The 20,563-nt window shown below is 37.7% G+C and overlaps 2 protein-coding genes across 10 annotated transcripts in view; one reads left to right on the top strand and one right to left on the bottom strand.

The window, feature by feature from the left end:
• The window catches only part of LOC106622739 (alpha/beta hydrolase domain-containing protein 17B), a 63,192-nt gene extending 43,249 nt beyond the window's left edge, over positions 1–19,943 (top strand). For 4 of the 9 annotated variants that reach the window (XM_036357690.2, XM_036357685.2, XM_070112921.1 and 1 more), the window contains 2 exons: positions 17,979–18,228; positions 18,904–19,943. In XM_036357690.2, coding sequence (XP_036213583.1) covers positions 17,979–18,062 — 84 coding nt within the window. In that variant the 3' untranslated portion in view covers positions 18,063–18,228; positions 18,904–19,943. Of the gene's footprint in view, positions 1–1,329; positions 1,514–9,438; positions 9,658–17,978; positions 18,229–18,903 lie in introns of all 9 variants that reach the window. The other 5 variants (XM_036357688.2, XM_036357689.2, XM_070112919.1 and 2 more) reach the window with 3 other exon arrangements.
• On the bottom strand, positions 14,258–15,673 carry LOC138855815 (uncharacterized). Its single transcript, XM_070105866.1, has one exon. The coding sequence runs from the start codon at positions 15,671–15,673 to the stop codon at positions 14,258–14,260; it is 1,416 nt and encodes a 471-aa protein (XP_069961967.1).
• Positions 19,944–20,563: the final 620 nt, after the last annotated feature.

Below are 20,563 nucleotides of genomic sequence, written 5' to 3'. Positions count from 1 at the left end.
TTCTCTAGCTAAGGTAGCTCCGCACCACCACCATGAGGTAGTCGTGGATTCTGAAGCTTCTTTGGATAGCGTTGATATCATATAATATACACCCATCTAGCGCTGTTGAACGCGTTTCGAACATAAAAGGTCACCAACAGAACTATTATTTTGTGCTTATGACATCTGCGCTGTGCGGCTTCTATACTTTCAATGACCCATCTGATATCTCCTAAAGTTGATTTCGTTCAATATTGCAGAGGGACCCAGTGTCCTCTTGACTTGAAGTGCTGCTTCCTGAAGTTTGGTCCAGATATGTTTCTCGAATATGAACTGCTTAAGCGCCGGGTTATCATCGAACAGAGGAAGAATAATTTCGATTTCTCTCAAGAAGGATGAGAGATCGTATTCCTTGTGTATGCCGTAGTAGGGTTTAATCCTTGAGACTTCCTTTATAAGCTCTGTTGCCGGGACTTGGTTGGCCATTTTTCGTTATATCAAACAATGCACTTGAAATTTATCTAAAAATTTCTAACTCACAAAAATGAAATGAATGTTGTCTATTAAATTTTCGTTAAAAGTTGCAACAAACCAAACGTATGCAAAGAAAACGGGGAAAAATTCAGCACTTCTTATTTCGATGTTGTTGTTGATATTGTCGACTCAACAAACTAGATAAAATTTACCTTTGAAACAAATTTTTCAAAAAATTAACTATCACGCAATGCATTTGAAATTAATCTAAATTTTTTAACTCACCAAAATAAAACGAATGATATCAAAGGTTATTTCCACTTCAATGTGTTTTTTTTTTTACACAAACAATACTTGAAATTTAATGTGCGTTAAAAATGTAATTGTAACAGAATTCAGTGTTGCAACATGCAAAGTCCGAACACAATTAAAATTGGAAAAAAATCGAAACCGCCCTAAACGAAAACAGCGACGAAATGTACTTATGCATACGACTGTTAAGTGTGACGCGCAAAGGAGAAATAATATCGACTAGTGAAAACGCGCTTGTTTAATAGTTGTTGTAGTCGGTAGATTTGCGCCAACGCATTTTAACAAAGATTACGAGTACATACCAATGGCCATTTAACTAACGGATGACACAGGGTTAATTGAAATATTCTTATTTGATATAGTAAACTGGAAACTCGAAATTCTCTATATTGGTGCTAAGGTGAGTCTGAACTTATTGCATTTACTTTTGGAACTAAACAGAAGGGTGCTCGATAATATGTTTTGAAACAATTTTAGTAAGATACCTGATAATATGATATATCGACATAGCTCCCATTTCAAATTTGCTTATATGCCTTGTTTCTATTTCCACTATTTCACCAGGATGTCGAAAAGTATGAACTCCAAGTTTTTTTAGCCTTGATCTGGCAAAGACGGGACGTTCGAGAAGGAAGGTTTGAGAAGATTCCATTCCACCTTCTGCCGAGCAGCTGATCCAACTAGCACCCCGTGAAATGTTTAATCTTACCGCATGAATCCCGTATGGACTGTGTCTAACCATTGAAAGGTAAACTTTTCTCAGGGCGAAGAGCATACTGGAGCTCTTACCATTTACCAAACTTGTTAGTAGTAAATCGATTATTGCTGAGCTAAATTGAGGCCCAACCATGCTGTAGAGAACCGCAAAAAGCCAACGCAGCTCCTATCCATTCAATTCTGCAGTTAGTGAATTTAAATACCTGACACTACAGGAACTCTTAATATTATATTATACTATACATATTTTATTAACTACAAGTATCTCCCCACTGACTACTTCAATGATCAGATAAAAAGATGGAGGCCCCTTCCTACAGGAACACTTAATACTATATATATTTTTTTTTACTATCTTCTCACTGACTACTTCAATGTTTGGAAGAATAAGACAAATGTGACGAAGTGCTTTATGCTCTCATCACATCTGTATTAAATTTATTTTCTTGTTGGTGTTGGGTGGAACAAATTTGTTCTGTACTATTTTGAAAATCCATGATATATATATCAGTTCATACAAAGGTTTCTTTCAGAATATACCGGAATATATGAATATTGGGATAGCAAGACTTGACAGTAATTAGAGAGACAGAAACATCTCATTCCAAAATTTATTTCTCGATTTAATTAATGAAAAAACGGTTCTATTGAAATCTTTTGAATGTCATAAATAATATTTTGAACATGCAGTTTAAAATCCTCCAATCATCAATAATTTGGAACTTAGAAGTGAGTTTTTTGAATTCGAGCTTGAATGCGTAGATAATAGTTTCAAAATCCAAATTCTTAGCTAGTTCTGCCTCTATTCACAGTGTAGCGAGTTCTCAAATCCATCCCAGTGACTAGCACGCTCGATAAAAAATTTTATTCCTTGCTAAAGCACTAAAGGAACGTTCACCACTTAAAACAGAAACGGGTAAAGTGGAAAGTATTCACAAAGCAATGCAAATATTTTGGAAAAGTGTTCCTAATTTTCGAGCATTAATAGCATTCAATTCCAACTTGGCGTACGATAGGTTTCCAAAATTGCATCGTAAACATGTCTGAGGTGAATAGCTTCATTGAACAACTTATCAGATACATCAACGCAATAATTTTGTGCAAAATAGAAATGAGAACGATTCGTTTATGTCACTCACTGTGGCGAATATTCTCTTCATTTGACAGGTAACGCTGTCAAGTATGACGTAGAAAGTGTTTCTTTTAAATTTAATTTCTTCTTTACCGCAATTTTTTTTGTTCTTGCTGATAGTAACATCGTCTCGACAGGCTCTAAATTGTCTGCACAAATTTTGCATTTATTATAAATTGCTTTCCACTGGTCGCACCGAAATTGTAAATTCACAAGAAAGCTTTCTATTGTATATATCTAACTTTAGAGTCGATGGTGGAATTGATCTCTTGAAGAACCAAGTTTCTTTTATTGATTGACTGAAGGATTTTAAACCATATGGAGGCTATTAAAAGGCACTCAAATTAACTTATATAGGTATATCAAAATTTCATCAACGTCTGGACGAGATTCTGCCGTAAGGTTGAGTTTTTTTAACTTCTTTCAAAGCGTTTAACAACCCGGAAAGATTTTTCGCAAATGGCTAGATGGCATAGAATCTTCCAGACCACCTTGTATTAGAAAGACAGTGTAGTGAATTGAGTAGTTTGGATTTATTAAGCGGCGGGACTAAATCGGCTAGCTTTGCCGAGTTTTTCGTGACAATCTACAAAAACGAGAAAACGTTCCTTTATGGGATCACAACGTTTAAATAAATGTTTGAATTAATCACTTGTTGAAAGCATTATAATATTTAACTGTTCACTTAATATTGTAATTACAGAAAATTATTGAGAACCATGATCCCGAGAATTTCCTTTCGTGGTGTCTCTACTTACATTCATGAATCATTTCCGTTCTTTAAGTACCCCAAGGGAATGGGTTTCTTTCTTTTCGTACTTTGTACAACGCCCATTCAACATGCATGAGAGAATCCTCCTTTATCTATAGCGGCTTTTAACGTGCCCTTGGACGAAATATTGTGTTTTCGGATCCTTTTTTTTTAACAAATGCCATATGTGCTCTATGGGATTTATGTCGGGTGCAGTTATAAAGGGTGTTTTTTTTAGAGGTATAGAACTTTAAATTGCAATAAACCAACGATGGATTATTCGATTGACATGAGTTTTATTTATCCGAAAGATAATCTTATGGCATTACATTTTAAATATGATTTCTGGCATATAACCGCCACGGCTGGCTCGGATGTAGTCCAATATCGACGTCCAATTTTTCCAACATTTGTGGCCGTATATCGGTAATAATACGGCGAATGTTGTCTTCCAAATGGTTAAGCGTTTGTGGAAAGTAGTCTAGCGGTGTTAAATCACAAGATGTTGGAGGCCAATTCACAGGCCCAAGCCGTGAAATTAGGCGGTCACCAAACGTGTCTTTCAATAAATCGATTGTGGCACGAGCTGTGTGACATGTTGCACCGTCTTGTTGGAACCACAGCTCCTGGACATCATGGTTGTTCAATTCAGGAATAAAAAATTTAGTAATCATGGCTCTATACCGATCACCATTGACTGTAACGTTCTGGTCATCATCGTTTTTGAAGAAGTACGGACCAATGATTCCACTAGCCCAAAAAGCGCACCAAACAGTCAGTTTTCCTGGATATAACGGTATTTAGACATACACTTGAGGATTGGTTTCACTCCAAATACGGCAGTTTTGTTTGTTGACGTAGCCATTCAACCAGAAGTGCGCTTCATCGCATCATACGATAAAATGAACGTAGTGCGCGATACGTATTCCGCACAGAACCATTACTTTCGAAATAAAATTTAGTCGTTATCTTGTTGAAAAAGAAATCGGCTGCTGTCGAGAACCGGTTTTTTGCACGCTTGGACTCAAATTTTCCTTCAGATTGTTCAGATATATATATTTGTCCATTTTATCTGTAATAAACTTCAAATAACCCACGCCGGATGCAGCCATTCACCCCAAACCATGATGTTTCCCCACCATGTTTGACTATAGGTATCAAGTTATTTTCTTACATCTCTGCATTGGCACGTCTCCACACTTTTATTACTCTGTCCGAACCAAAAATGTTGAATTTTTATTCGTCGGTTAATACAACATTCTCCCAGAACAAATCTGGCTTATCAAGATAATCTTTTTTTGAAATTCCACGTTTATATTATTCGTAATTTTTACTGCTGAAATACGCGGATTTTGTTTAACTGCAACGATGGCATTGCGTTCTTCGTAGGGCGTCAAAGCTTTAGGTCTGAACGACCTGCATTTTATATTTACATCTCCGTTATTTGTATACGATTTTATAATGTTATAAACATTCGAATGGTGTTCCCCTACTATGTTGCCATTTGCACGAAAAGTTTTATTTTGCAAATATAAATTTCTTACTTCGAGCGATATTTGTAAACCGCGGCCTAACTGATGTGCTGTTCCAGTTCTTCTCATTGTGGATATCCCCTAGTGGTACCGATTCCGACCTAAAGTGTTCTCAGCTGATAGCTGAGATAATACGAAGAAAGCTTCCTGATCTTTAGTACTTTGTTACACTTATGTGGGTTCCTCTTTGTATTTTCAATATATATTTACTTATATATATATAATATTGAGATCCTGGCCCGGTGACTACACGGGATGTAATGTCCGTAGCTCGATCTGTTTTCATGAAGCTAAGGCAATTCGGTCAAACTTAACGATCATTCGTTAGGGATTTGTGGCGCTAGTACGCTAATGGGTTTCGGAACCAGTGCTGCCACTGTAGCCCGATCCCAGATTCGGTCATCCTTACGTAACGTTCGCCTCGAACGATGGCTCCCACCTTTTTATGTTTTCTGCGACAGTAGTAGTGGGCTCCGGACCTTCGTGGTCGCCCACCTTCTCCACCTCATATCGCCCGTGTCTTTTAACTTGTGTTATTCTGTACGGACCGAAAAATTTTACTTTCAGCTTAAGCCCTGTCCCGTACTGAGTTCGTTTTCGTTACCGAATCACCTAGTTTGTACCTACTCTCTTTCTTTCTCGTCTTGTTAAATGATTTCTTTCGCGGATTTTAAAAATGTTTTGTTGCGCTTCTTTGCGCAATGCTTCTCGTTCTGCGTCTAGCGTTAGTTCCGTAACAACGTTAACCCTAATTTCGACAACTGTGAGCAAACGAAATGGAGATTCTTTCGTGCTTCTTGGTGGGGTGTTGTTAATTGCTTGCTGTACTTGTTCTGTATACTTGTACCAGGATGTTGGAATTTCGACGCAAAGTTTTGACAGCATTGCCACAATGATTTTGTGCATCCTTTCCGCCTGTCCATTTTCTCTTGGAACCCCTGTGGCTATCATCAGGTGTTGAACCCCTTGTTAGGGATAAAAAATGTTTTTTCGATCGCGTCCTGAGTCTTCTAAATTGAAAAATTGCCTTGTCTGTGAGCTATACGAATAATTTCATCCTCCATCTGTGCTGGTACTACTATAAGATCCTTAATGGGATCCTTTTACAATACCCCTCGTTTAATATAAAAATTTTCATATGTCCCACTGGAACATGAAAGAACCCATTTCCGAATCGAGTGTTGTGAATACCTGAGCTCCCTGCAATCTCTCTAGCGCATCGTCTATCAGGTGCATCGGAAAATTGTCTTTAAAATTTTGAGATTCAATCTTCGATGGTCGCAACATGGCCTTTTACTTCCGTCTTTCTTCCCCACTAGCACTACCGGCGATGCGTACTCGAAATTAGTAGCACGAATAATTCCCTCCTCCACCCACTTTTTGATCTGTTCTTCCACCATACATTTATCGACATATGGCATTCTTCTGGGGCATTGATATACCGGTGTCTTACTGTGATTATAACTTTCTACTAGGTTAACTATTGACTCCCTGTGCTCGCTTTCTAGGTGCGACAATCCGCATTGCATACCTTGGCTACTCTTGTTATCGGCTATCATACAAATGTTTCTAAATTCACTTAACCAGACCTGATGCAGTCCCTCCTCAACATGCTTCATCTCTACTGCTTGTGTGCCCACTGACTTTTCTACAAAACTAACTGCTTCCTCTACTGCTTGTGTGCCCACTGGCTTTTTCACAAACGTAACTCCGTCCTCTGTTATTACCATATTTACCTATTTGAGAACACTGTTTGCTACTATCGCCGAATAACAAATATCACGTTCCCTTACTACGTGAAACACCACTGGTATGATAATATTGTCCACCTGCAGGTGACAAGAGAAACTACCCATTGTATTGAGTACGCTATCTCCTATACTCGTTAACCGTCACACATCATTATCTTACTTTACATCACCTAACATCATCAACACGTCGTATCGTATTAAACATAAATCACACTCGGTATCGAGCAATGCCGAAAATTTTAAGTTGTTTAAAGACAAATCTTTAAATACTACGCATTTATCTGTTTTCTCGTTTGTTAGAGTATTAGGATTTTCTGACTCTACCTTATCATAAGACTCATTACAACGCGTTGCCTGATGCCCCATCCGGCCACATTTAAAACACTTACTCCCTTAATTTAAATATACATTCGAGTAAAAATAAAGATATGACATATAAATTTTTGCCCAAACGAATTTTTTGCATTTACTTTAATTTACTCAAATTGAATTTCATTTGTAATTGTGTAATGTAAACTGTAACACCATTTAATTTCAATTCAGATCGGAATTGACTTATTACATTACACATAAATGATTATGGCGAAAACTTCAAACTTATTAAAAAACATGTGTGCAGCGATTTCTTTGGAATTTGCAAAAAACTTTAATTTTAATTATTCAATTAAATTGATTTGACTGAATTTATATTCACTAAGATAACGTTCGCTGCTCATTTTTTATTGTTAGTGTTGCAAAAAACATAAATCTCGACTATACCTTTATATAATATTTTAAAACGCACCCGCTTCTTCCGCTTGTTGGTATTTCCAACTTACGGTTTTCTACGATTTGTTGTTGCTCGTTGCAGAATGTAACTGTTACTCGTCGTTGGCGCTGATGCCTTTGTGTCTGTTATTTTTCCCACTTCTACCGTTATGCTTACCGTTATTTTCGTGGCTGTGGTTTTTCTTTTTTGTTTTTTCGTTCACCAACTCGCTGCGTTCCTCAGTCCACGTTGCTGTACCCTGAATGATGTTCTTGAATGCCAAAGGCCTTATGCGCACACCATGCCTGCTTACCACATCGGTTGCGTTCAGCGTTGATGCGCTGTCCTCCTATCCAAGTCGTCAGTCGTATTTTCAATATATATTTACTTATATATATATATATAATATCGAGATCCTGGCTCGGTGACGACTCAGAATGTAATGGGTTTCGGTATGAGTGCTGCCCCTGTAGCCCGATCCCACACTTATATTATCAAACGCACTTTGGATGTCTTAAAAGGTGCACATGGCCACCTCTTCTGTTTCCAGCGCGCTTTTTACCTCCGAGTTAAGCCAGCATGGTGACTGACATGTGGAGGTGTTCGCATCAGTGCTTTTGATTTGAATTCATTGTCAATTATCTGAGACTAATTGGCTTGAAGAATTTTACTAAAGAATGGTCATTTCTTTCTACCTTGGGTATGAAATTTACTCGTGCAGTCCTTCACTAGACGAGGCTATTTTCAGTCCAACTAGGTAGGGCACTACGAAGTTCCATCCAAAGGCCGCAATGAATAAGTTTCTTGAAGTTACTTAATCTGAACGAGTAGGCTTGTGTGCGGCCACTAGTGGAGTGTCGTCGTTCAGGATAGCCTCCAGAAAGTGCATAAGCAAAAGAACTCCTAGTCTATCTTCTGTACAGTCTTAAATCTGCCAAAGCTTAATGTAGCCATGAAGCCAGGTTAGGTAGATTTTGTATTCAATCCAGTTACTGGTACACATAGCTTTGTTGAAATGCTTGCGAATCGGTTTCCTGAGATTAGAGAGTTTGTTGGACCACTCAGAACTCTTTTTTGGTTCACCTGGGTAACTGATATATGAGCGTATGATAAAGCTAATCTATAAGCTTTATATTAAATGTAGAAGAAGACCTTATTATAACCAAAAAATTTGCTCTCTGAACTTCAGTAAAATATCTCTCACCCATAAAGTCTACCGGAAGTTTTAAAATCTTTATATTAGGTATATGGCAGGCAGCGGGAATCTTAAAGCGATTTTATCAATTTCAGACAAAAGGGCTCACTGCATTAAAACAACCGTTGGTTGAGTTTCAATAAGATTTCTCCCGTAGTGACAATATACAAATAATCTGTTGCAACAACTTCTAAACGCATAAAAATACATGCCTATGCCTATGTCTATCATTGTATATTTAGCAAAGGTCACATATAAAGATATCTACATTTGGGATTAAGATGTTCATCATTCAAAATACACTGAAACTATGATAATAAACTCATGATTTTGTGTTATTTTACTAAAGTAATGTCTCGAGAGTTAAAAGGTAAGCAGGGAAACCTCCTATCTCCTAATTTGATGTAAATAAACGCATTTGTAAGGGAAGCAATTAACATTCTTAAGATATCTTAATGAAGCTAAGAATTGCGACGATAGCGCAATCAGTGCTAAATTTTGCTTAGTAACAAAGTTTAATTCCCAGAGCAACATACTGATACTCTTAACACCCAAGACAGGAGCATAATAGTAAGTTATTAATGGTGTAAAACCTGGAAACATTCCACATGTCTTTATCCTTAAATTGCAAAATTGTTTACTTGTTTATAACAAAGTTTTGTAGAACTCTCTAAATATTTATTCACACCTCTTTACTTATTTTAAAAGTGGAAGACTATCTAATGTTCGATTGGGCCCGAACGAATGTTAGCCCTTATATTTATTCGTAGCAGACATGTCATGTTTATAAGGACTGTTTTCTTTTGAAATATTTTTGATTTATTAATTTAATAAACCTCTATCTTAGTTTTACTATGGCAAAAATCGCTATAATCGGCACACACTTCCAGTCTTCGTGATTCTTTTTCAAAACTGACAAATGATGTGAAAGATTCCTTCTGCATCTGAATTAAATTATTTGACGATAAAATGCTGCGACAGATATTGATAAATGTAAAATATGGGAATTTTAGAACTAAGTTTAAACGGCTGAAAGTTCTATAACTCCCAGGCATCAGGAAAGCAGGTAAGTTTTTTTTTCTAGGTTGTTAGGGCTGTCTATAACATTTGCAAAGTGTCAGCTTGTCAAAAGGTTTAATTATCACTGAGTTACACGTGTTTTTGTAATTTTTCGATTTTTAATTTGGTTGATTTTGTTGAGCAAGGAAGTGGCATCAAGTTTTTTCTGAGGAACGAATATTTTTTTGGGGATACTTTAAAAATGTTGCGGAAGACCTTTGATGATCAAACTACGGCACAAAATAAATATACAGACATATGTAGTTTAAAATTTCAAAAAAAAAACACGCTTTTAAAAATTCTTAATATTATATAAACTGTGTGTAATATTGACTGAAAGATACTTGTAGTTTATGTTAAGAATTATTTTTCACTTCTTAAATGCTTTAAGAGCAAGTTTTTCAGTTTTTTAAACTACTACCGTTTTCATGATTTAGCCACACGTGGTGTTTTCACTTTCTTTAGGGATGTGTTTGAATAAATTTTTCATTCAAATGACAGCATGGAAGTTAATACTTTTAGCTGCATACTTAGGTTTTTTTTTTTGTAGGATGGATAGTTGAAGCTTTTAGCTGCATACTTTTATTCTAATATTTTGTTTTTTTTTTGCAATGCCTAGCAAACTGTTGATTCTGTTGTCAGTGCCACTGATAACAGTTACAAACATACAGGTGAAGCTAATACAAGCGTTATAAAAACGTTTATGGTACAACGAGCTCAAAACGACCATCAGCTTGTACCGGCGTGGGTCAGCCCAAACCATTTTAAGGAATGTTTTGTGTCTCAAACGCGTCGTTGGTTCTTCCGTTTTTTTTTGTAGCAAACACTCGACTTAGATCGTTTCGTAACTACCGTATTCGCCTGCTTTGACTCGATTGAGAAAATAAAAACTGAATCAAAGAAGGACTTGAAGGCTATAGCGGAAAAAAATTATTATGACTGTTTCGTGGACTAAAAAAACCTTTGACGAAATTGCGTTTCATCTGAGGAGAATTAGGTAGGTAGGTAGGTTGAGTGGCTGTCCAATGACGCACCTAGGCCTATAGGAGGCCTATTGTGATACCACCGGGACTAATGTTCCCTCACTCTATCGTCTCCTCTCTGAACCAACCTGAGCTCCTGATGAAGTTCATCAGTACAAATAATTTTATATTAGCAACTTCTAATACGTCGTCAAGGAATCCACGACCGATAGTTGCGATTCTTTTCCTATATAGAGCTTTACATTCGCATAAAAGATGCTTTACAGTCTCCTCTTCCTCTACTTCTTGACAGCTTCTACAATAGTCGTTGTATGGTACACCTAGCCTACTTGCATATCTACCAATTAGGCAGTGACCTGTTAGTACTCCTATCAGAGTTCTTATATCATTCCTTTTAAATTTTAGTAGTCGGTTTGTGCGACTCACGCTCCATTCCTGCCACGTTAGTCTGCTGGTTGTGCAGGTTATTGATTGTCTCCACCGAGACTCAGCTATATTTATAGCATGTTCGCTGATTAAGTGTTTGCAAGTTGCCAGAGGCACAAAGATACCCTCTTTTTCAGGGGTTAGTTGCAAAGTGGTGCCTATTCTGGTAGTTCATCTGCTTCGCAGTTACCAGGAATATCGCTATGTCCTGGAACCCATTGCAGGTTTATTGTGAAATAGGATGTCAGATCCTCTAATAGATCAAGACAATCTTTCACTAGCTTGGATGAGACCATTGGAGACTTGAGTGATTTCAAGGCCGCTTGGCTATCCGTGTATATATATATGCTCCTTGTTGTGAGCACACTTTTTGTCAATACCACTAGGCTTTCTTTAATTGCTGTGATCTCCGCCTGGAAGACACTGCAGTGGTCTGGCAAACGGAAGGCGATATTGGTGTTTAATGTTGCGCAAAAGACACCACCTCCCACTCGATTATCCAGTTTGGATCCATCCGTGTAGATGCTAATTCCTGTATTCCTGTCCACCTCGCGCCTTTTCCACTCCTCTCTTGTGGGGAAGGCAATATTGTGGACCGAATTTAGCATCCGTTCTATTGGATTGTGGAAATCTGTGGTTTTGGGTAGGAACGGGAATATACTGAGTATCCTTGAATGCCCCTTGTTGCATGCGACTAGTTGGGAGGATTCCCTCAGTCTAAGAGCTGACTTTGCCGCCACTTGTTAACAGAACAGGTCTGTTGGCAGTAAATGTAGAATGACGTTAAGAGCCTGGCTTGGCGTTGTTCTAAGAGCTCCACTAATGCATATACTGGCTGCTCTCTGTATGCTTTCCATACGCTTTACCGCGTATTTCTTTTCCATTATTGGCCAACATACCAATATACCGTATGTCATGATTGGTCTGACAACTGCTGTATAGTGCCAATAAGTTACCCGAGGTGTAAGTCCCCATTTGGGGCCCACCATCCTTTTACAGGTGTAGAGTGCTGTGGCTGCCTTCTTCACCCTAGCATCCAAGTTTTGTTTCCAAGAAAGCTTCCTGTCTAAGATTAGTCCCAGGTAGCTTGCCTTATATCCAATTGTTAGTCTGCAACCATTTATTATTGGCGCCGGAACTTCTGGAGCATTATGTTTTCTGGTGAACAATACGAGCTCTGTCTTACCAGCATTTAAATTTAATCCGCACGATACTGCCCAGCGATTTATATCGTTCAATATCGTTTGCATAAGGTCTGCGAGAGTATTCGGAAATTTGCCTCTGACCGATACTGCCACATCGTCAGCGTAGGCCACAACATGTACCCCCTTCTTTTCTAGATCCATCAGCAACTTATTCATTGTCAGGACCCAGAGAAGTGGGGATAACACGCCTCCTTGAGGTGTACCTCTTTGGACAGATCTGCACATCGTTGAAATTATTGACCTGCTCGTGAGCATCTGTTCAATTAATTTCCTGAGAGGTTCACTCAGTATGGCCCTAGGCTGGATATTATTGAAGGCTCCTTCTATGTCTAAGAAGGCAAATAGAGTGTATTCTTTGACTTCCAGAGATTTTTCAATCTCCGCCACCACAGTGCTTAGTGCTGTTTCTGTGGATTTTCCTTTAGAATACGCATGCTGCGAACCAGCCAACTTTTCTGGTTTCAGTTTATTTCTTATATGTCATTCTATTAGTCTTTCCAGGATTTTTAAAAGGAAAGAGGAGAGGCTAATTAGCCTGAAGTCCTTTGGACTTGTATGCGAGCCTGCCTTTGGTATGTATATTACCTTGACCTCCCTCCAAAGCGAAGGGATGTAGTTTAATTGCAGCGCCCCCTTAAGAATGGCAATTAGCCAATTCATTATGTAATTCTGCGACTGCTGCAATTGAGCCGTCTGATCCCGGCGACTTGAAGGGCTTAAAGCTGTTTATTGCCCAGCGTACGTTGCTTTCTGACACTATGTTTATGAGAGTGGGGCTCATTTCTGCTCCACTGTCTTGAGTATATTCTGCAGTATGGCTTTCAGAGCTGCCTGGGAAGTGGGTATCCATTAGTAGCCCCAAGGACTCTTCACTGGATACCGTCCAACTTCGGTCTGGCTTCTGAAGATAACCGATACTATGCACCGATTGTGCCATTATTTTCCTAAGTCGAGACGCTTCCGCCGTGTTCTCGATGTCATAGCAAAACGATTTCCATGAATTTCTTTTTGCTCTCCTAACTTCCTTTTTGTATGACCTAAGGAGGTTGTAATAATAATCCCAGTCTGACTCGCCTTGGGATTGCTTAGCTAAATTTAACTGCTTTCTGCATTCTTTCTGTAGCTTTTTAAGTTCTAGAGACCACCAGGGGGGCCTTATTCTACCCCTGCTTCGTGTTATTGGACAAGCCACTTCTAGTGCTTACCGGCACGATTCCGTGAGTCGATTAACGAGGATATCTAGATCCTCCTTGCTATTGGACTGAAACGGTAGAATCATAGGGATACGTTTCTCTAGCTCTTGCATGTGCACCTGCCAGTTCGTTCTCCTATGATTCCTAAAGTTAATGCCTCTATCGGCCCTTTCCTCTATTATACATTCGATATATCCGAAAAGGAATGTTCTTCGAGAATCCTCCATTGGGTTACCCTGTCAATTAGTTCTTCCGACACAAGTGTGATATCCAGCACTTCTTGTCGGTTTCTTGTAATAAATGTTGGAGTGCTTCCCTTATTACACACCAGTAATTTAGTACCTAGTAGGTAATTAAAGAGACACTCACCTCTGTCGTTTACATCTGTGCTGCCCCAGATTGTGTGATGCGCATTTGAGTCGCATCCAAGTATCGTCATGCACTTGGATGCCTCGCTATCCCGTACCACCTCTTTTACCAACAGAGGTGGCACCAGCTCCTGCTCATACGGCATATAGCACGACACTAGCCGGTAACTGCTTGAGCCCATTCCCCAGCTTACTGCTTCTGTGTCGTTGTTGCTGTAATTATGTAATATAAAAACATTAAGGTTTTTCTTTGCCATTATGCAGGCTCTGATTTTACCTTCACAGTTAGCCATCAGCAACTTATAGTTCGGCGTCCTCAGTCCGCAAATACGCCCTCCATTAACCCATGGCTCCTGAATGAGGACAAATTCAGGCTGTTCCATTGCCACGCGGTTAATTACGGCTGCGGAAGCTAGTTTGCTATGATGGAGATTAATTTGTAGAAGACGCATAAACTATTGTTATATCTGCGTCTTCCTGAGAGTCGCTTAAAAGCTCTTTCTCAGTATACAAGCTTGAGAGTCTGGCCGCAAGCTCAGACCCGGAAGAAGAACACTCACCTTGCTCCATACTTTCCGCGTCGCTCGAGGACTCCATAGGATCTTCCTCTACTTCGCATAACTCTTTCCCCGATGCCAGATGGTCTGCAGCATCGGCGTCCGACTTGTAAGGCGTTATCCTTACTTTCGTGAGCCCGTAATTTATCTCCCCGCCACTTTTCGCCAGCGGTTCGATGGATTCTTTCGTTAATAACAGCAGAATCTGCATCGTGGCCCTTTTGGTCTCCACGCCAGATTCTGCTACGCTGTCCTCAAATGTCTTGACATACTTCCACCCTTCCGTGGGTAGGCTCGGGTTGCAGGCTCTTATGAGCTGCATAATTTGGTCCGGCTGTGATGGTGTAGCCGGAATCCATACCCCTGCCCTTGGTCTGGATGGTATGTCCTTCTTGTCCACTGCTACCAATTTTGCCCCGGGGTATACCTCTCCCACCTTGGCTATAGCAGCTTTGTATAGAGCGACCGATCTCTCGCCATCGCAAGCAATCATTTTGATATGGCCCTGGTACCAGCCGGCATCTGCGCATGACGGTGGCGGACCCGGATTGCTTAATAGCACTTCCAGCGCCACATTTGTCAGCGCAGCCTGCACCCATTTACATTGGGCTCTGGGGATTCTTCCTTCGGGATCTCCCTCATCCAGAACGCCAATGACAATTCGGTTCCGGGCCACTTCTGCAAATGATTTTGCGGGCGTAACACCCTTGGTCTTCGGTCTCTTAGCTGACGGCTTTGCCTCTTCAGCTGACCTCTGTCGCTTGGCTGCCTTTACCGGCGGCTCCAACTTGAAGTTGGGTATGACTGCTCTCGCGCAGTCAATCGATGCTTGGAGCTCCTGCGTTAGCTCCTCTTTCGTTGGCGGCTTTAGCTCTACCAACCTTAGTAAGTATGCGGCGCGTCGTCTCTCCGCATATTTTGCCTTTGACGGTTCCTGCATGCTAAATGCAGGCCACTCCCTGGCAGATGCACTTCCGGCAGCAGCCCCTTTGGCATCTACTCCCTCCCCCTGCTTCTCAGCCGTGTTTTGGCCGCAGGGTTTGGGTCTGGCTGCCTCCGGCGCTACCACTTTCTGTTGGCCAGCTTTAGCTTCTTCCCCTTTACTAGTGCTTGCCTTGTCTTTAGGACCAAGCTTCGCTCCTGTCCTCTTCGTGTTTGTTGAGCTCGCTCCAAACGCTGCTCTTTTATGGGAGCAACTCGCTCCCTCCGGCTTCTTTCCTGTCGATCCGGGCTCTCTCCGATTTTTTGTTTTCGTTATTTGTTGTTTTTGTTTATTTGCGTTTTGGTTCATTGTTGCCGACCTCTGAGGAGAATTACTTGGAAGGGTTTGAAATTGATATAAGAAGATCAGGCACAAGAAACTAATAAAGCATTTTGGGAAAAGATATGATTGCAATGGAAGACCAGACACAAGAAACTAATAAAGCAATTAGGAGTGAATACAAAACTTGCCCCTCAAAAAAAGATAGAATGACAACTTGTGCATGTGTTGGTTGTAGCTAGGCTGTACTATCTAAATTATATTTTTGCAACATGTTGCAACAGAGTATAATAGTTTTGTGCACCTAACGGTTGTTTGAATCACCTAAAACTAATCGAGTTAGATATAGGTTTATATATTATATATACTAGAATACCAAGACCACGCCTTGCTGTGGCTAAGGTATAATTAAATTATATTGAGTAAACAGTTTAATTTAGTAAAATGTTATTATTAAAACTAATTTCAGCATTTTTTTCTGTCCTGTTAGCTCGATTACCGAGCCAGTTATGATTTAAATAATTATTTTGTGCGACTGGGAAAATACGGGCAATTAATTAATTTTGTCCGTGTACAATAGTGCTGAAATTGGCTGGAAGTTTAGGGCATTTCGTATTTGGTTGCAGTTAGTATATGAAATCTAACTTCTATTCTGAAATCTAACTCATAGTATACATATTTTATTATTATTAAATACTTACATTAAAATGAAATCATCACTGGTAATATTAATATGACCGTCAAAGTCGGTACATTTAATTGTGGCGAGTAATTTTCAAAAATTTGTAAATTAGTGCGATAGAATTTGATTAGAACAAACGATGCTCTTTCAATATAGTCTATGGCTGTGAATGACGATGACATTCGTTACGCGCATTTTTTAAAATATGCAAAATTAAATGTATTTTTTCAATCTTTCTGAGACATTTTCTTAATATTTTTTTCCGTAAGAACCTTCTACAGAGTATTAGAAATCTACAAAAAAAAACAGCCAACTCGGTCTAGCAGTTCTCAAGTTATGGCGTGACAACGGGAAACGGGTTTCATTTTTACATATATAGATATATAAATGATCAGGATGAGGAGACCAGTGACTTTCTGTCTGTCCATCCGTGCAAGCGATAACTTGAGTAAAAATTGAGATATCTCAATGAAGTTTGGTACACATGTTCCTTGGCACCCATTGCCACGCCCACAAAACCACATTAATCGAAAACCTATAAAGTGCCATAACTAAGCTCCACAATAAGACACAAGGCTGTTATGTAGTACAACGAATTGCATTAGGGCGGGGCGTCTAAGGTTTAAAAAATTTTAAAAAGTGTGCGTGACCCCGCCCTCTAATAAGTTGAATGTAAGCAAATATTTTTGGCATCCCTACTCACCCTGTGAAAATGGGTGAATTCGGATTGTAACCCCGCCCACTCCCTATATAACGGTTTGTTTAAAAACTAATAACAGTGCAATAAATCTATAATTGAATGCGGTCACAAATCTGACGATAGGCGTGGTACCGCCCGCATTTAGGTGTGACCATATCTCGGGACCTACTAAAGCGATTTCAACCAAATTGGGTAGTTACCTATTATTATCCTGACAGTCCGAAAATAAGCGAAATCGGATTAAAATCACGCCTATTTCCCATATAAACCAATTTTAAATTCTTTCACTTTTCAGTATACAAATTAAGCATCAATGAATATATCGAAATAAAACTTTGCACGAATAGTGCCTTTAAGGTGTACCCAGTTCCTGTTGCGAACTACTTATCGAAAATATATGAAGTCAATCTGTAACATATATAAATGAATTTCGGAGGGAATCCTCTTTTAATATGTCAATATGTCAAAAATGGGTTGTGGATCAATACTTACTTTGTGAATAGATGGATGAAATCAGGTGTGAGAATATCACCTATAATATAAATTAATAATAAAATATATTAAGTTTGATTGGAAGCCATTCACGATTTCGTCGAACAATGAATGTTTAATTCTTTCGCTACATTTAAAAAAAATTAAGGTTTTTTAACACCTGAAGCTTTTTCCCCGCCTTTAATCCTTAGAAGTTTCAAGATTATGAATGTTCGGTTACACTCGAGCAAGGCAGGGCTAGCTTTATAAAAAAAGAGTTGTTTAAGCTACGTATTTACTTAATATAATGTTATACTTATATCACTTGTCAACATAGGAGCCTGTGAGGCTCCATCTCCAGGATAGTATTCGGTAAAAATTACATCCACAGTTAAATTTAAGGAAAAAACTATGTTTATTTTATTCTTACCAACATTTTGGTTTAATAACTACCATATATTTAATAATAATATTTTTTATAGGGTGCTGGCCATAATGACGTGGAATTGCATTCGCAATACTTTGAGCGGCTTAAAAGATTTTTATCTATTGAGTTGGTGAAATGACAATTAAAGAATCAGCATGACGTGGGACACAATAATTCTGTACCAGTAGTAACATCTAACGATTTACCGCCGACGTCATCGAATAAAACAAACTTAGAAGATCCTAACATTTCGAATTCTTCAGACTTAAGCTGCCAAGCAAACAATTTAAAGGACGAAATTGCAGGTAATGATGGTATTAATTTTCTCTAGATGAGCCTGCTTACGATTCAACAAAACATTCAGGGTTGTTCTGAAATCTGATAGTTGTCGGAGTCAACTTAGAAAGCGATCAAAATTATTGATATAGATTTCATTTATTCTGATATTACTGGTTTGTTGTTCGGTTTTAAGATAGCAAAAAAAAAAAACAACTCAGTTTTGGTCAGATTTGCGTTATTTTATATAAATTACATTTTTCTGTTTTTAAATTTAAACATTAAAATACTTTGAAAAAACTTATTTATATACTTTTGTTTTTGTAATATGTATTTTCAAAAAAATAATTATATAACATATAATTTAATTTCAAATTATAATAATTATTGAATTTATGAAAAATAGTTTTGGTATTTTGTCATGGTTCATTCTTACATTAAAGCTAAATTACACTAATGATTCATATTGGACGTTATATTATTTAATAATTATTTACGGTTACACAATTAACTTGTACCAGTATTATTATATTTGAGATTATAAATTAGTCACATATTCCATTTAGATATTTATGTGTAGCAGTATCGATTGTTTTCCAATACTAATATTATTTTTAATGAATGTGAAGCAGGTTTATTTAAAGGTGATACGGTAATGATAATTGACGTTGTGTTTATTGATTATATATTTTTTTTGCTTTCAGCTTCCACGTCAAGTTCCACATCAACCAAACCCTCAATTGAACAGTTTCTTTAGCAAAAAAATATAGGTTCTTATCTTTCTCAAATTAAATGTTCGAACATTTTCATTGGATTTCATAGTTGTTTATAAGTGAAAGCCGGGGACCTCATTTAAATTAATCAAATGCCGTCTTCCCCCTTGTATGTATTTTTTTATGAAACACAAGGAAACCACTAATGGTAAAAGATTGGTAAGCAGTGATTCTAACAACGTTTTAGGCACAGAATTTTTCGCATGTAATTCACCAAAACAACTGTATCTAGTGCAAATTGATACTAAAAATTCATAGTAAACTTAAAGCGTTTTCATCTAGTAAGAACTTAAGGGCAGTATATCGCCTGATCTCTAACCTTTAAAATAAAAATAATACAATAAAACTAAAGGCATCAACACTGCCCAGCCAGTTCGAAAGGCAAGTCATATTGAATCCTTAAATTGCGAAGTAATGTAATTTGTATTTTATTTTATATACTAAATCATCAAATTTATTACGTGAAGAATCTTACAGAAAGTTAGAGAAGTACTTAAGGATAAGTCAAAACTTCTTTATTCCAAAATGCACATAATTGTGTCCCATAATATACATTTCCAGGAGAAGTGTTATGTGTAATACTATTATTTTAAACTAAATTATTGATACTAATAATAATGTTATAAGCTTACTTTAATTATATAAATAACACACATACCCTTTTTTTAACAGTAAAAAAGAATGCGGAATATGCTATTAAAAATTATTACTTTTAACACTAAAGATACTGATATCTCTTGATTACCTTTGTTTTTGTTGAATGGAACTAAAGCTATTCACTTTATTTGCATATTTGTAAGTATTATTTTTGAACTAACAGTTAGAGAGTTATAGCCCGGCTAATGAGTAAAGATATTTTTATAAGGATAGATTAAAAAAAATCGTTAAATTGTCAATTCATTAATTTCCAATAACCACAATAAACACAATATACTGGTTGTAATTCGCGAGATGCGGTATATTGTATTTAATTTAATGATTTTAAGAAATGTTCATGTAATTAATGCTAAATGAGTGAACAATATGAGCACATAGGTCCGACTTTTAATATTATTTTTATATTATAACTTAGAATGAGGTATTCTAACATATAACATTCTTTAATTTTTCATCAGAGGAACGCTTCATACAAAGACTATTGCCTAAGCTTTTAAGGTGGAGATACAAAATGCACAAACATTTCATATACTTTATACCCTCTGCTAATCAAGCAGTTCTGGTTGAAATCTCTGAATGGTTCACTAAAATTCATGTTGCTTCAGCCGTCAAAACTTATAACCTTAACGTTTTATCAGAGGTGACAATTGATTAGCTTCAATTGCTGCAGTCAAAAGTTTCATAGGCATGCACAGAAAGTGTTGAACGATTAGGTTTTTTTTTAATTAGTCACGCGAGGCATGAGGATGATGTATGTACAACGCATTCATATATGCTCGTTTATACGAATTCAAATGTACATAATTTCAAAATAAGTAAGCAAATAAGAACATTAGTGAATGTACAAAATTGACATCAATGTATAAATAAATAGTGGTATTATATATTTATATATTGAAGTTATAAAATATATTTATTATGTATTCTCGAGTTA

The sequence above is a fragment of the Bactrocera oleae genome, chromosome 2 (assembly GCF_042242935.1).
Source record: "Bactrocera oleae isolate idBacOlea1 chromosome 2, idBacOlea1, whole genome shotgun sequence".
NCBI lineage: Eukaryota > Metazoa > Arthropoda > Insecta > Diptera > Tephritidae > Bactrocera > Bactrocera oleae.
The sequence above is the reverse complement of the archived record's forward strand: the minus strand, read 5'-3'. Positions and strand labels throughout refer to the sequence as shown.

What these genes read in the sequence shown, in the direction of transcription:
- LOC138855815 (XM_070105866.1), bottom strand. Translation starts at nt 15,673, where the DNA reads ATGAACCAAAACGCAAATAAACAAAAACAACAAATAACGAAAACAAAA.